This window comes from Erythranthe guttata, chromosome 6 (genome assembly GCF_056151865.1).
Source record: "Erythranthe guttata isolate IM_541 chromosome 6, IM_541, whole genome shotgun sequence".
NCBI classification, from domain to species: domain Eukaryota; kingdom Viridiplantae; phylum Streptophyta; class Magnoliopsida; order Lamiales; family Phrymaceae; genus Erythranthe; species Erythranthe guttata.
Window position 1 is genome coordinate 7553013 of NC_142538.1, and position 16289 is coordinate 7569301.

The 16289-nt window shown below is 35.4% G+C and overlaps 2 protein-coding genes across 3 annotated transcripts; both read left to right on the plus strand.

Annotated features, from left to right (window-relative positions):
- Positions 1-2793: 2793 nt before the first annotated feature.
- LOC105960408 (Regulator of chromosome condensation (RCC1) family protein) lies at positions 2794-7279 on the plus strand. 2 transcript variants are annotated; one of them, XM_012984576.2, is made up of 11 exons: positions 2794-3165; positions 3763-3836; positions 3923-4007; positions 4143-4274; positions 4371-4601; positions 4677-4913; positions 5084-5127; positions 5475-5657; positions 5877-5967; positions 6555-6598; positions 6867-7279. In XM_012984576.2, the coding sequence occupies exons 1-11, from the start codon at positions 2979-2981 to the stop codon at positions 6987-6989; spliced, it is 1431 nt and encodes a 476-aa protein (XP_012840030.1). In that variant the 5' UTR covers positions 2794-2978; the 3' UTR covers positions 6990-7279. The 2 variants fall into 2 exon arrangements, with proteins under 2 accessions (XP_012840030.1, XP_088675905.1); XM_088819779.1 differs by having other exon boundaries at positions 2824-3165; positions 4671-4913.
- Positions 7280-12069: 4790 nt separating this feature from the next.
- LOC105960286 (wall-associated receptor kinase-like 20) lies at positions 12070-12741 on the plus strand. The gene has a single exon (XM_012984451.2). It carries the CDS (start codon positions 12070-12072, stop codon positions 12739-12741), a length of 672 nt encoding a protein of 223 aa, XP_012839905.2.
- The last annotated feature ends 3548 nt before the right edge of the window (positions 12742-16289 follow it).

Sequence of the window (16289 nt, forward strand, 5' to 3'; positions counted from 1 at the left end):
CGCATGGAGATACTGAAGTCGGAGCAAGGCTGTAATTTCAGATCAGCAAACAGGTTGGATCAATAGGAGTGGGAAGAGCAGCTAGCCATCTTCTCTGCGCGTGAATCACATGCGCCGCCGTGGCCGATTCGCCGCTGCTGCCGCTGCACCGCTGCTGCCCCGATTGTACGGATTGGTTTCCGTAGCAATCTCGACTTGCTAAACGCTCCTACCTCACGCTTCAAGAGGTAAATACACGAAACCCTAGTTTCGATTCGGTTACGTTTAAATTAATATATGCATGTTCGTTTTAATAAGAAACTTGTATGATTTTATGTGACTACATGAAATTGGTTTTATTATTGCGAGCATGATTATTTGATTTAAACGCGAGCATGCTAATTGATTTAATTTGGATTAAGTAATTAAGCATGTTGTTGTTTTAATTTCGCTGGAAGCGCAAAGGTACGCAATGTATGTTGTTTTAATTTCGCTGGAAGCGCAAAGGTACGCAATTAATTGTTTTTAATTTGTCGGGCATGTGCTTATATGCTTTAAAGTCGTTTAAATCGCATTAAATTTTTGTTTTCCGCTGCGTACACGTGTCCGAAACCCAACAGGCCGTCCCACATTTTGAACTAAAACTCGGACGGCCGTCCGAGCTTTAAATCTTCATATTTTGATTTTTTCACTTTTGGCCCATATTTTCTCCAAAATTGCAGTTTTTACCCCATACTTTTCCAATTCTTCAATTTATACCTAAAATACAATAAATCAATTTTTTTAGCACCAATTATCGTTAAAACACACCAAAAGCTCAAATAAAAAGGTACGATAAAGTGTAAAAATATACACTTAACAGTTAACAGTACACAATGTTTAATGAGTTCAATAATTTAATCCAGAATATGAAAAATTATACTTGCTACTTGGTTGTACAAAATAATATATGAAAAATTATATTATCTAAATATTAATTTTTAATATAAATATTTAACAAGTAAATTATATTTAATTCAAAATTTAAAAAAGAATTGCTATTTTAAATATTTATTTAATATATTCATAGTACATGTAATATTTTTTGGGTAAATTACAACTATCCCTGAGGTATGGTCAAATTACAAAAACCCCCCTCTTGTTTGGATAATTACAACCACCCCCTCAACTCCTCAAATTTAGTGGAATCTTCGAGATTATATGAAATATTATCACTTTTGTACCCGTTTTATCCCATTCGAACTCTACATTTTAAAGCAAGATGATCATAATATGTGTTTTTTGGCTTGTATATATTAGATTGTGGTGCATCAGAAACTGTATTTTTACTCAAAACGAGTACAAACTAGAGCACATTCCACGAAATCTAGATGATTATGTTGAATGTGACATCATAAGGGTGGAGGTGTAAGAAAAAACATAGTTGAGAGGGATAGATGTAATTATCCAAACAAGAGGGTTTTTTTTTTGTAAATTGACCCTACCTCAGGGGGTATTTGTAATTTACCCTATTTTTTTAAATAAAGAAAATGTGTCCTTTAAAAATATATTAAATTTATTTTACTTCTAACACCATTAAGAGTCAAATATGTTGACCGTTAAAATAAGGGGGTAAGTGTATTTTTCATAGTACGAGATGTTAAGTGTTACATAGAAAATAGTACAAGGGGGTAAAGTGTATTTTACCCTAATTTTTGTTTTAATATTTTCTATACATACGTACATATATTTTACATATATATGTAAATACGCCATGTCGGCCATGAGTTAATCTTATTTTATAAGATATATACATTTTTTATATATGTATAAAAAAATATCTCATATATTATAACAACTTTTTTTTTTGTGGGGCCCTCCAAAAATTGGGGGCCCAAAGCCGTGGCTTCCCTGGCTTTTGTCGGGGCCGTTACTGACAAATGTACTAAATTCGTAGTAAAAAGGCTCTTATTATGAATTTGCTTAGTAGGATATACGGGCGTGCCAAAATTTTTGCTATGGAAAATGGTTGTAGCAAATGATTTTTTACTACGACAAATCCTAACATTTACTATAATTCCATGATTGTCTCGTAAAAAAATGTACATTTTGTTACGGACCAAAAAGTGGGCCGTAGGAGTTCTAAATCTATCAATAGTAAACATTAAAAATTCAATCATTGTACTTTAAAAAAGAATTATATTACCTATTTATACAATAATAATCTCTAAATCTCAATTACAATTAACAACAAGTATAACAAATTCATTTTAGCAAATCTTACATGCACCATTGAGTAGAAATAATAGGAGTTGGTTGATTAAAAAAAATCCAAATTTATTAATTTGCATCTCGTGCCTAACAAAAGAAAATTAAAGTCAAATCAATTAATTTACTACCAATTAAATCAAAAGAAAATATTAACATACTAATTTAGCATCAACCAATATTCTTTCTGCAAAGGCCAACAACCTTTACCTACCCCCTGGCCCCCTCGCCGACCTCTCCAGGTCGGCAATTTGCTTCCTAAGGGCAAATCAGTCCTTTCATATTACGTCAGCGCGTGGGAATACAAAATTCTCCGACTCGCATGTGGACACGTATGGGGTTCAATGATTGAGTGGCTGTGGCGGGACACGTGGCGGTATATTAGCTGGGACGCGCCATCTATCACACAGGGCGGGAAATTCCTTTCGAAGACCTTCCAGAAACTTCCAGCAAACCCCTGGCTGAGAATCGTCGAAGCATTTCGCGGATAGAAATTCGCCACGTGTAATGAAGACCACGTGACCGTCCGACGTGGCCACCTCCGCTCGCCCGAAATTGATACGGTCCTTTTTTTAATTTCTAATTTTTGTGTTATGTTTTTTTCCTTTTTTAGGGCACTTTGCCCCCCCTACTCTCAAAGAAGAACGAAACCACCACCACAACTGCAAAAATTCTTTTTCTCATTTGCTATGTGAAATTTGACTGGAGAAGAAAACGGGGGTTTCTGAATCGAACTACAAACTTGATTAGGAATGAACGTTGATGGTGAAGGAGGTGCGTCAATGGAGGAGAAATTGGTGTTCATGTGGGGGTATCTGCCCGGAGCGCTGCCGCAGAGGACGCCTATTTTGTCGCCGCTGGCGGTGCAGCTGCCGCGAGGTGGGAGTTCGTGGAGAGATGTCTGCGGCGGCGGCTGCGGTTTCGCCATGGCTATTTCAGGTAATTTAGAGCTTAGTTTGTGTGCTTTTTTGTTTGATTTCACTTTCACAAATTTTCATTTTCGACCGAATTTTTTGTGGTTGGATAATCGGCATTGAATCTCCGGAGAAATTAGTGTGTAAATATTTTTACATTTTATGTAGCATTGTTAGTAATATTTATCTCTCTTTATCTGGTCTATAACTTTAAAAGCTTTACTGATTTGCACATAGTTGTTTGGGTTTTCTCAAAATAAGGGCCTTCCAGCCATCTTCAGCTGTAAATGCTGAGTAAATATCCAATATTCTGAGCAGCAACTATGATATAGGTGGTAAATTTTAGTTTTTCTACTTTATTTCTATCGTACACGAGCTGTCATCGGATTTTCGGCGATGCGGTTGACCAAGTTAATTTTGAAACCGAAGAAACTCGTCTCTCAGTACGACGTTTCATTGAACTCTAGCAGTGCACTCTTAGTTTTGCTTCTTAAGATTAGTCAATTGTGCACCTAATACAAATTGTAGAAGGACAACATGGAGTATTTTCGTGATTTATGTTTAATTTGGGATTTTCATTTAAGCCCGAATAAGTGCGTATAGCTGAATTTATTGTTGCCAGACGGTGGGAAGCTCATTACATGGGGATCAACGGATGACCTAGGTCAAAGCTACGTGACATCGGGGAAGCATGGGGTAATGTAATGTGGCATGGTTTTGTTTTTTATGTAAGCTTTGTATTCAATTTTCTATAACCTATTTCTTGCACTGATATTGTCAAGGAAACGCCAGAGCCTTTTCCACTCCCCGCTGAGGCCATTATAGTGAAAGCTGCTGCTGGTTGGGCACATTGTGCTGCTGTAACAGGTATATATACATGTGTGTGTGTGTGTGAGTGTGTGTGTGTGTGTGTGTGTGTGTGTAGCCGCAGGCAAATTTCTTCTTGCTCGTATGATTCTGCTACATTCGTGAACCAACTAAACCTTCAATGGTTAAACATAGTCGGCAGTGAAGTTTACACTTGGGGATGGAAAGAATGTGTTCCTTCTGGCAAGGTATTAGGGGACTCTTCAGCAGGGTCAAGCGTAGAGAAGGGCATCTTTGATAAGCAAAGCTTATCGTTGACTGAGCAAGGTATTGCTATCTGGTCTCAATAGCCAGTGAGTGATATACAAAGTCTGATATTCAAGTATACACTGGCTAACGTGTTGACGAGTGACTCCATTACAGTGAGCCCTCGCTCTCATGGATCAAGATCGAGTGGTGGGTCAGTGTCTGGCGGTATTAGAGGTGCCGACGAGACTTCTAAGCGGAGAAGAGTGTCACCAGCTAAACAGGTGGCTGAAAGCTCATCACCTGTTGACGAACCTCTTTCGGCATTCCCTTGTTTGGTGACACTCAATCCTGGTGTAAGGATTTCGTCTGTTGCTGCTGGTGGTAGACACACATTAGCACTGTCAGGTACTTCCATCTGTACTTATTTATTTAATTGTGATATTGTTCTTGTAATTTGTATTTTTTTTGGCAAAGTTACAGATGTAGGACAGGTGTGGGGTTGGGGCTATGGAGGTGAAGGACAGCTGGGCTTGGGATCGAGGATTAGAATGGTGTCTTCACCTCATCCTGTACCCTGCATTGATTCATCTTTCAACAAGGATCGTGCTATGGGGCTCGCTCGTGGAAACATCGGTGCAGAAGGTCAGGTCTATGGAGTTCCTGGAAATTACATAAAAGCCATTGCATGTGGGGGCAGACATAGTGCAGTAATCACAGGTTCGTGGCTTTGTTTTGTTTATGTAGATATGTCAAATGTACTTCTTTTCCTCTCCATTCTATTTGTGTTTAGATCAAGTTGTTATATTTGATCACATTCTCTCTTTGTCAATTATGTTATGTACTTTTCGAGTATATCTTGCTGCAGTCTAACGTGTTCTTGTCAACAGATGCTGGTGCAGTACTAACCTTCGGGTGGGGATTGTATGGACAGGTGACAGTTTTAGCATTTACGCTTCATCATACTAGTTTTTACATTTTTCATATACGTATATTTATAAGACTTGATATGAAAATAACACTTTAAAAGTACGTGCTAAAGGAAATCCATGAAATTATTGCTAATGTGATTTTTAATCACGAACATAAGGAGCAGTAGGAATGAAATTCACATGAAAAGATACTCTTAAATCATGAACATAACGTGTTCTCTCTCTCTCTCTCTCCTTTTTTTTTCCCTGTGTGGTTTCTGTATCTCTTTTGATACTTATTATGATTGATTTAATCGATTAAACATTTGCTTATAACTTAAAGAAAAGGATTTTGGCTTATTTGGTGTAGTGTGGTCAAGGAAGTACAGACGACGAGCTAAGTCCCACTTGTGTATCTTCGTTACTTGGCATAAGGATAGAAGGTGTAGCAGCTGGACTTTGGCATACTATCTGCATTTCTGCTGATGGTGATGTTTATGCTTTTGGTGGTAATCAATTTGGTCAGTTAGGAACCGGTGCTGATCAAGCTGAGGTATATGCCATAACTTATCTTAGTGCGATTAATTTGTTCAGTAATTAATGTACATTCATTTCGACTACCTTACTGAACTTCATTAGAACATTTTCATTAAAGTCTACTTGGTTTATGGGGGTTGTATTTGATCCTGGTCTTGCCTTTTCCAAAACTATATATCGGTTTAATTTTATTCTCATTTCCAAAATTCTTACCTTTGTGGTTAATTTCTGTCAGACTTTACCACGACTACTAGAAGCTCCGAGCCTGGAAAATGTTAATGCAAGAGTTGTATCCTGCGGAGCTCGCCACAGTGCGATTATCACAGGTATGCAAATCTTTGTGATGAACTAGTACAACTTCAAATTTTCCAATACTGTGAGCATTGTGTAAGTAGTACATGAAGTTGGCCAAAAAATCTTGCTATAACTGATATTACCTTGCAATTGCTACCACGTGTATTTATTTTCCAGCTTGAATATTTTGAACTATATTTTTCTACATGGCATGTGTCGTCATGGAAATGATGTGATCGACCATAACAATTCTCCGTAAGAAGACACACTTAGAATTCATTTTCAAATTATCAAATAGAATTAACACGACGCTGGGGTGACTACCACAATACTGTTGGTCACAATGACAATGATATGGCAAAAGAAAAAAAAAAATTGTATTATGAAAAAAAATGATAATTTGATTTATTTCCTATTAGAAGCCGGGGTGTTACTGAAACACGTTGGTTAAGTTTAAATCCCCGCATATGTAGTTTAAAGTTGTCACAGGTTTCTTACTTGTACTGTTATTTTTGCAGTTGTTAGTGTGTAGTTTCAAGTATGTAGATAGATTGTAGGTTCAGTTCCTAGTATAATGGAGTTCTTTTCTTAACTAACTGCCTTCTTTCTTTTCATGAAGAGGAAGGGAAAACATTTTGCTGGGGATGGAACAAGTATGGCCAGGTAAGCGTCTATCTTGAAACTTATCGAGCATCTTACATTAATCAGATTCTCTATATATATCTATATACACATTTATATGTCTGTATGTATTCCCCTATCTGTCTAGCAAAGTTTTTTCCATGTATCAAGATATTTCATGAACACATATATTGATAGCGTTATATTTTGTATACTTCAAAATATTTCGTGAACCGACTTGTCAGTAGATTTTTTTTTTCTTTTCTGTAGTTATACATTTTGTTGCTGATGTTAATTTTTACGTGATCAGCTTGGTTTGGGTGATGTGATTGACCGGAATACTCCCTGTGAAGTTCCAACTGATGGGTACGTCGCGAAAAATGTGGCATGCGGGTGGTGGCACACTCTTCTGCTGGCTGAATCACCAACTTGACTCGTGAATTATTGTTCGGGCACAGTTTTGTTAGGTTAGTGGTGACCTCTTGTATTTGTATTAACCCATATATATTGTGTTGCATGTGCAGTATGTATGTACAGTAGCTTGTATGCATATGCATAAGCATGTAATATGTTATTTAGTCCTAGGACTTGATTATCCAATTGACAAACCGGGGGTCGGAAAATTCGTCTGATGTGGAACTACCATCTGCGTTGTACATACTCATTCATGACTGTTGAAACTCTTCCAGATTAGTACTTACAGTGCGGAATTCTTCGTATCAATTTGTGCACTGAGGCAGGATGTAATTATTTTTATTTTTATTTTTATTTTCCAATTTCTTTGTGCTGATAGTTCTATCTGATTGTTTCCAGTTTCTGTTATGAATCAAGTTAGATTCATAATTCTGGAATTCGATTGCGTAGAAATTGTTGATTGATTACAAGAAAAATAGACGAAAAAAGAGAGAGCTGTAGCTTATGGGAACTACTGCTAAAGCTAAGCTATTCCAATTTCTTCATTTTCTGCACCAAAACTTCCTTTTATAGCCAAAGTACCTTGTCAGAAGACTTAGAAGTGCGACTCTTTAAGTGTACACATGCCTTCTCCCAAAACGATGGCGTATTATTTCTCTTAAGTTATCGTTACAATTTCTTTGTTCTGATAGTTGTTCTGATAATAGTTAGTTGTTGCAATTTCATTATTATACAATGGGTAAAGTTTATTTTACCTAATTGAACTATAAAATACCCCCTGAACTTCAAAATGAATCAAAATAACACACATTTTCTACAGTCAACGTTAAAAAAGTCACTGTTAGTTTTTGAACAAGTCCGTTAGTTTTAAAGTGTTTACACTTTTGCCGTTAATATCATCTTCCTCCTCCTTTCTTCTTCCTCCATTTCTTCATCCTCGCTTCTTTTTCCTCGATTCTTCTTCCTGCTTTCTTCTTCCTCGGTTCTGTTTTTCCTCCATTCCCTTTTCTGCTTTCTTCTTCCTCTATTATATGTCCATTGACCATACAAAGTGTGGGTTATTTTGATTCGTTTTAAAGTTCAGGGTAGTATTCTATATGTTGGGTATGGTTCAGGTACGTAAAATGAACTTTACACTTGTACAATTGCAAGTTCATTAATTTGATGAATTATGACTTTGAAATAAAAAATCACTAAAATAGTTAAATAAATGATAAGATAAATCTATTATTTATTAAAAATAATACATATAAAGAAGGGATATTCAACGCAAGTAAATTTACAATTTGAATGTGGAGGCATGCGATGGTAGCCAATATTTGCAATCTCAAAATTACTAAGGACAAGAGCTTACTTAATGCAAGACTAAAATATAAATAAATTTATTAAAAGTAAGGCTGAAAATTACAAATATAACCCCAATATTAATTTTGATATTATTAATTTAAGTTAGGCCAACCTCTTCATCAACAAAACTCAACCTCTTCTTCTTCACACTCAATTCTACACATTCTCTCCAAAAAAAACTTTTATATTCTTCAAAAACCCTTATCAAACAAAACCCTCAAATGTTATTAAAACTTGCGAAGGAGGACATTATGGATACACACGACATCAATATGGAAGATTCTAAGGTCGAAGAACACAATGGGATAAGAAATATTGTATTTTTTTTAGCTTTGTGGTCGTTTTTCTCGTTTTTCGAAAATAATTTCCCGTACACACAAATTCGACGTTTACATGTCGATATTTAGCTATAAAAAAGACATTATAGAGTTGAATTTTTCAGTTTCTGAAAAAATCGACGCCAACGTGTCGTTTTAATTTCAAAAAATCGACACATTGATGTCGAATTTTGAACAAAATATCGACACACAAATGTCGGTGAAAATAATCGACAACTACTTATTGTCGAAATTTAGTGAAAATTTTGACACCAATATGTCGAAATTTTACAAGGCGGTGGTCGACTTCATCGGCGACGGCGCAACGAATCTACAGGTGATCCTCTTCTTTCTTCCCTTCCATTTTTCAATTGTGTGTGTGTGTGTGTGTGTGTTTTTTTTTTAATCTGGTCTTGCAAGAGTAATTGATATAATTAAATTTTATTTTGTTTGTATTTTACTAAGGTCACTTGCACTTAAAATTTAATTTGGTCTTGCACTAAGTAAATTTTGCGATTGCATATAGTCGTTGTCGTATGCAATTGATGCGTTGTAGGTGAAATGTTAAATAAAGTGATGTAATTAAGGATATACAGGCTGTGAAATGATTTTATCCTAAAGTACAGATGAATGTACATATTTGCGAACCGATTTTCTTATCGATTAGACTAGTACTTCTTTGACTCGATTCATTATCCGAATCAATTTCCTATTCGAGTTTCAAAAATATTGGTTTTGTTTGATTTTTCACCAATTCTGATCCGAAAATATCAGAATTTAGAACTGTATTTTTATCATTCCGATTTTTAAAGTTCCATCTTTCGATTTTCCCGAATTTCTCTAGAACGAAATCGGAATTGTATATAAAAATTACCAAAAATTTTAATTTCCGATCCGATTTTAGTTCCGAATATTTCAATTGTTTTTTGAAATATATAATATAATTTGTAAACCCATAATATAACTTATGTTATATTTTTTATAAAAAAATATAAATATAAAGGGTCTAGTAAATTAAATCTTTGGAAAAAAAATGGTATCAGAAATTATATGTTGGATTTTTTCTTCTTAGAAAATATTTGTTTCAATTTGTTGTTCCTTCCTACATATGGTTTTATTATTTATTATGTTTTGTCGAACTCTCTTTTAGATTTTCTTTCATTTTCCTGCAACATTTCGTAAAGATAGAAATATATTGTGGAAATTCTCATTACATCCGAATTTGGAACAAGATATTGATAAACTAATGTAATTTCCAAAAGTAAGCTGATTTCGAGGCATTCTGATATCGAAATGAACTTTTGCATTTCCATTTTTTGGAACAAAAATAGAACCCAATTTTCACTTCCGAAAGAAATTGAATTTTCGATGATTTCAGCAATGTATATATATATATATATATATATATATATATATATATATATATATATATATATATATATGTGTGTGTGTTTTTGTGCATAAGTCCCCAACCAAACATCTTTATTATTCTAAGTATAGGGCCTATATCTCTTTCACCAATAAGCCCATCCCTTTAATATTTATTATAAATAAATGAAACATTCATGTATATGCCAATATTACCCTCAACCCTTTATACCCAATTCTTAATTGTAATCTCAATTTAATCAATTTGTTCACAATAATCCAATTTTGACCACAAAAATCCAATTTTGACTTTTTTTTTCAATTTTTTTTTAAAATTTGTTTTTTGCCGCTAGATTCTGGCGTTGACTTTTCGATTTTTTTTTTCTTCTTCCGGATTTTTTCGGCGGTCTCCGGCGTTGACTTTTTTTTCCTTTTCTTCTGGATTTTTTCGCCGGTTTCCGGCGTTGACTTTTTTTAAGTTTTTTTTTTGTTTTTTTTTTTGTTTTTTTTTACGTCCGTCGCTAAACGTTGACCGTAATTGTGCTGTCACTGACAGTAAATTAACGTAATTATACTGTCAATGACAGTTAATTAACGTAATTGTACTGCCGTTGACAATACATTTATGTAATTGTTCTGCCGTTGACAGTAAATTAACGTATTATTATTATTTTTTATTTTTTGTTATTTTATTTTTATTTTTTTGATTTGTTGACAAGTCAACGTAATTATATTACTGTCGTTGACAGTAAAATAACAGTAAACACAATAATATTACTGTCAGCAACATCAATATTATTATTTTTTTGGGGTTTTTGTTTTGTTTGAGTTATTGACGGAGTAATGTAATAATATTATTGTCTATGATTGTAATATTACTGTAAACACAATAATATTACTGTGGTTGACCGTAATATTACTGTTGTTATAGTAATATTGTTGTCAAGCACATCAATATTATTATTTTGTTTGGATTGTTTTGTTTGTTTGAGTAATTCACGGAGTAACGTAATAATATTACTGTGGTTGACAGTAATAATACAGTTGTTATAGTAATATTACTGTCACTCACAGTAATATTAATTCTTTTGGCTTTTTATTATGTTTATATTTGCTGAACGGTCAACATAGTAATATTACTCTATTAGGGTAAATTACAAACACCCCCCTGAGGTATGGTCAAATTACAAAAACCCCCCTCTTGTTTGGATAATTACATCGACCTCCACCTCTATGGTGCCAAATTCAACATAGTCATCTAGATTCCGTGAAATGTGCTCTAGTTTGTACTCTTTTTGTGTAAAAAATACAGTTTCCGATGCACCACAAACTGATATATACAAGCTAAAAATCACATATTATGGTCATCTTGCTTCATAATGTAGAGTTTGAATGGGATAAAACGGGTACAAAAGTGATAATATTCCATATAATCTCGAAGATTCCACTAAATTTGATGAGTTGAGGGGGTGGTTGTAATTATCCAAACAAGAGGGGTGTTTTTGTAATTTGGCCATACCTCAGGGGGGTGTTTGTAATTTACCCTACTCTATTACACAATAATAATGAGTTTTTTTGTGTTAATATTACTGTGCTAGAGATTAATATAGCAATATTACTGTGTTAAACTGTAGTTTAGTTAATTTTACTATATTTAACAGTAATATAGTTAATATTACTATCAATCACAGCAATATTGTTGTTTAAACGAAAAAAAAAGTTACAGAAAGAAAGAAAAGGAAAAAAATCGAAAAAGTCAAAAAAAATCGAAAAATTCAACACCGGAATCCGGCGGAAATTTTTTTTTTTTTTGAAATTTTTATATATATATTCACATTTGTTTTCCATAATATATTTAGGAAATAAAATTTGAAAGTAAATATGCGAATTAACGGAAAGTAAATAAAGCACCACTGATCTTTTCAACAAAAAAAAAGCACCACTTTATATTTATATATTCCAAAAGGGCAAACAAATAAATCACACGCAGTAAAACCTTTTTGTTTTCCCACCAAAACTCACTCTTCTTTTTCTTTTTTTTTTTTGGCACCACCCAAACACGCCGTCATGGCGAAACCTCTCCTCGCCCCCCTCCTTGCGGCGCTGCTACTAACGTACGCCGTCTGCGCGCTCTCTCTCCATCCCTGCCCACCTTGTGGCACCACCGCCGTCCCCTACCCTCTGAGCACCGCCGCCAACTGCGGGGACCAGTCGTACAAAATCCGCTGCGTCGCAGGCAAGCTTCTGTTCGACTCCTCCAACAACACATACCCGATAACGTCCATTTCCCCTTCCATCCAACGGCTGACGATCGCGCCCTCACCATTACTCCCCAACGCCTGCGTCGCAGCCGATCTACCCTCCAACGGCCTCCAGCTCAACCCCAACGGGCCCTTCAACGTCAGCAGCGGCAACACCATATTATACCTCAACTGCACCCAATCCATTACGGAGTCCCACCTCAACTGCACCCAGGCCAGCCTCTGCCACTCCTACGTCAACGCCACCGGCGGCGCGTGCCGCAACGTGCCGTGCTGCGAGCTCCATTCCGGTGGGACTATCCGCAGGATACGTATGAGGCTTTCGGGTTGCCGGGCGTACACGAGTTTTGTCGATTTGGATCCCGGTCTGCCCGTTAACAGGTGGCCACAGCCCGCCGTGGCGTTGCGGTGGGCCTTGCCGCCGGAGCCCACGTGCGTTGTCCAGGCGGATTGCGGGTCGGGTGATACGATATATTAATATATATCGTTTAATTATTAGATAGTTAGTATTTTTATTATTAATTAATTAGAATAGTTTGTTTAGGTTTATTATATACATAGCCGTGTGTTTAGGTTAGGATAGATATTTAGTATTTTATTAGTATAGGTAATTATGTTTCCTAGTTAGATTAGGATTCTAGGGTTTTATTCTCTTTAAATGGTCGTATTGTGCTAGGGTTTTGATTATGCAGAGAAATAATAAAGAAGAATAGATCTTACGTTTCGTAGGAAATATTTATGATACTCAAGAGATCGCATCAATTGGTATCAGAGCGAAGTTGCGATAACACCAACGCTTCGTTAGCAAAGCAGCGATTATATCAAAGCTAAGCTGGAGCAAAGTTGAGATCACATCAAAACTTTGTGAAAATCATGATGTCAGAAACAAGACGGTTGGAGCGACTGGAAAAATCCGTAGAGAAATTACGGATTAGTTTTCAGAAATTGCTCGAACAAAGTCAAGGACGACGTCAACGCCATCATCAAAGCCGAAGGGACCGCCGCCAAACACCCCCTACGCCACCGCCGCTGCCGCTGCCGAGCCTATCGCCGGAGGAAGAGGACGACGATGACTTTTTCGAAGATCCACTGCCGCCGCCAATGCCAAGCCTACCGCAAAAGGAAGAGGAAGATGATGACAATGATTTTTTCGAAGAACCCCAATTTTTTGTGAGTTCGCCGAAAGATGAATTATCGGATTCACTTGAGGTAATTTGGGACGAAGAAGAGGAATTAACTAAGGAAGAGAACGAAGAACTACAGGGGATATTGGGAGATTTCCATGGTGTGCAAAAGAAAGGAGACGAACAAGATTTGGTGACTTTGAATGAGCCCGGATCTGTAAAGACGACTGAGAAAAATAAAAGCATGATATTGATTGTGAAGGAGATGAAATTTGAAAAGGCAATTGAGAAGGTCGATTTGTCGGGAAAGAGATTGAGAAATTTAATTCGGGCAGATAGGTTTATCTTTCGAAAAGAGCTCGATTTTTTATCGTGTTTTTTGGAGTTAATTCGGAAGCAAGTCAATGAACAAATCGATGAAGTCAAACATAGGTGGAAACGCAAGGAAGAGGGACCAAATTGACTTGAACCTTGAGGACAAGGTTCATTTCAAGAGGGGTGGTTTGATACGATATATTAATATATATCGTTTAATTATTAGATAGTTAGTATTTTTATTATTAATTAATTAGAATAGTTTGTTTAGGTTTATTATATACATAGCCGTGTGTTTAGGTTAGGATAGATATTTAGTATTTTATTAGTATAGGTAATTATGTTTCCTAGTTAGATTAGGATTCTAGGGTTTTATTCTCTTTAAATGGTCGTATTGTGCTAGGGTTTTGATTATGCAGAGAAATAATAAAGAAGAATAGATCTTACGTTTCGTAGGAAATATTTATGATACTCAAGAGATCGCATCATCGGGTTCCACTTGTGAACCCGATCGGAGCTCCAATGGCGGCATTAAGGTCAACAGGTGCTTTTGCAATTCCGGGTTGCGGTGGGACCCTGTCGCTGGACTCTGTTCTCAAGGTCCGTTTCCAGAGGTTTTGTTTTAGGGCAAAAACAATGTTTTGAAAACCGGACCGGACATCGAACCGGTCAAGCAACTGGGTCACGGTTGGACCGGTCCAACCGGGGTTCAACCGGGTTTTTATTTATTTTTTTAAAATTTAAATTATTTATATAACTTAAAGTGGTTATGATATAAAATATACTTATATATTCATAATAAAACATCATTTTAAGCGTTTAATGATTATTATATGACTCACTAATCATTCACAATAAAAAATAAAATACAAAGATGCATTTATTAAACAAGAAACTTAGAAAAAAAAAAAAATATACGCATTCTATTAGCAAATACGTAATTGTGTTTCATATGCCTCTATTGGAGTTTGAATAGTCAAATTAAATTTGTAAGTATTAATTAACATTATTTGTCAAAAGAATAAAAAGTAGTAAAACAATTTACACTAAAACTTCAATAAAAATCACTTGTTTAATCCCAAGGCCCAAAGTCCAACCCTAATTTTGTCCTACCTAGTCAAACCAAACTGCTCATGCGCCTCCCTCAGTCCCCATTACCCCTTCTTCTCCTCTCTTCTGCTCATGTGATGGTTTTCTTCTCGGTTTTGTTTTTCTTTCACTATTATTGTTGGTTTGATTTAACTTTCTTTACTCATTTCTTCCTTTAGCTCCACCACCACTGCTATTGCCAATGTAAGTTTCCTACACTCTCTGTCTCTCATTTCAACTTTAATGGAACCGGTTTTTTGCGGTTTTATGGGCGGTCCAACCGGTTTTCTGACCGATTTTCCCGGTTCTTAGCATTCGAACCGGTTTTTTGAGCCTTCACGGTTTTAGCACTGGACCGGACCGGCACTGTGAGCGGTTCGCGGTTAAACTGGTCGGACCGGCCGGTCCGGTCCGGGTTTGAAAACATTGGGCAAAAAGCGACACCTTGAGTTATAGTTAAATTACAAACATTTCCCTTATGTTTGGGTAAGTATAGTCACCCCTCAACTATGTTTTATTTTACGAAAAAACCCCTTAAGAGGTAAATATAGGAACGTTAGGTCAGTAAAGTCAAACCGAAATCTCGGTACGCCAATATTTCATACCGTTTATCGAACTGAATATACAATTTGGTTCTGTAAACAACCGAAGATATACAATTTATGTAAAAATATTTAAAACGAGGGGTGGCTGTAACTACCCGAACAAGAGGGATTTTTTCGTAATTTGGCATAACTTAAGGGTGACCGTAATTTGCCCTTATTTTTATTTAATAATAATGTTAATGAAATTTATGATATGTTTTTTTCTTGTTCATAATAAATATATATATATATATATATATATATATATATATATATATATATATATATATATATATATATATATATATATATATATATATATATATATATATATATATATATATATATATATATATATATATATATATATATATATATATATATATATATATGCAGAGTGCGATGCACGGTGGTCACTTTCGAGAACAATCTACTATTCAACAATTTAGGGTCGTCAAGAATAATATTTCAAAATAAATATAAAACTAATATGAGTAAATATGTTGTTAAACAACAACATTTGGTCCGGAGCAACATAGTTTTTGTTCATAACATAATGCATAAAATATTCCGTTCGACATGTCTTCCATATGAGAATGCTAGAACTAACTAAATTAATGGAGTCAAACGCACTGCACCACCTCGTTGGTCCACTAAAATCAAACAGTACAGAGTAGATAACCTGCAAAGTTTACGTATTTCGCATGAATTCAGTTCAATGCATTTTTTTATGAAACAACAATGACGATGCGTAATTAAATAATATTTACATTACATTACTTACCAAATGCGAATATGCTAGAAATACAAAATCATGTGCAAACACTCCTAAACATAAAGAGCACATACACACATTAATACGACTAAATATAGTTATAATAATATAAATAGACGATAGTTTACGATATATACCT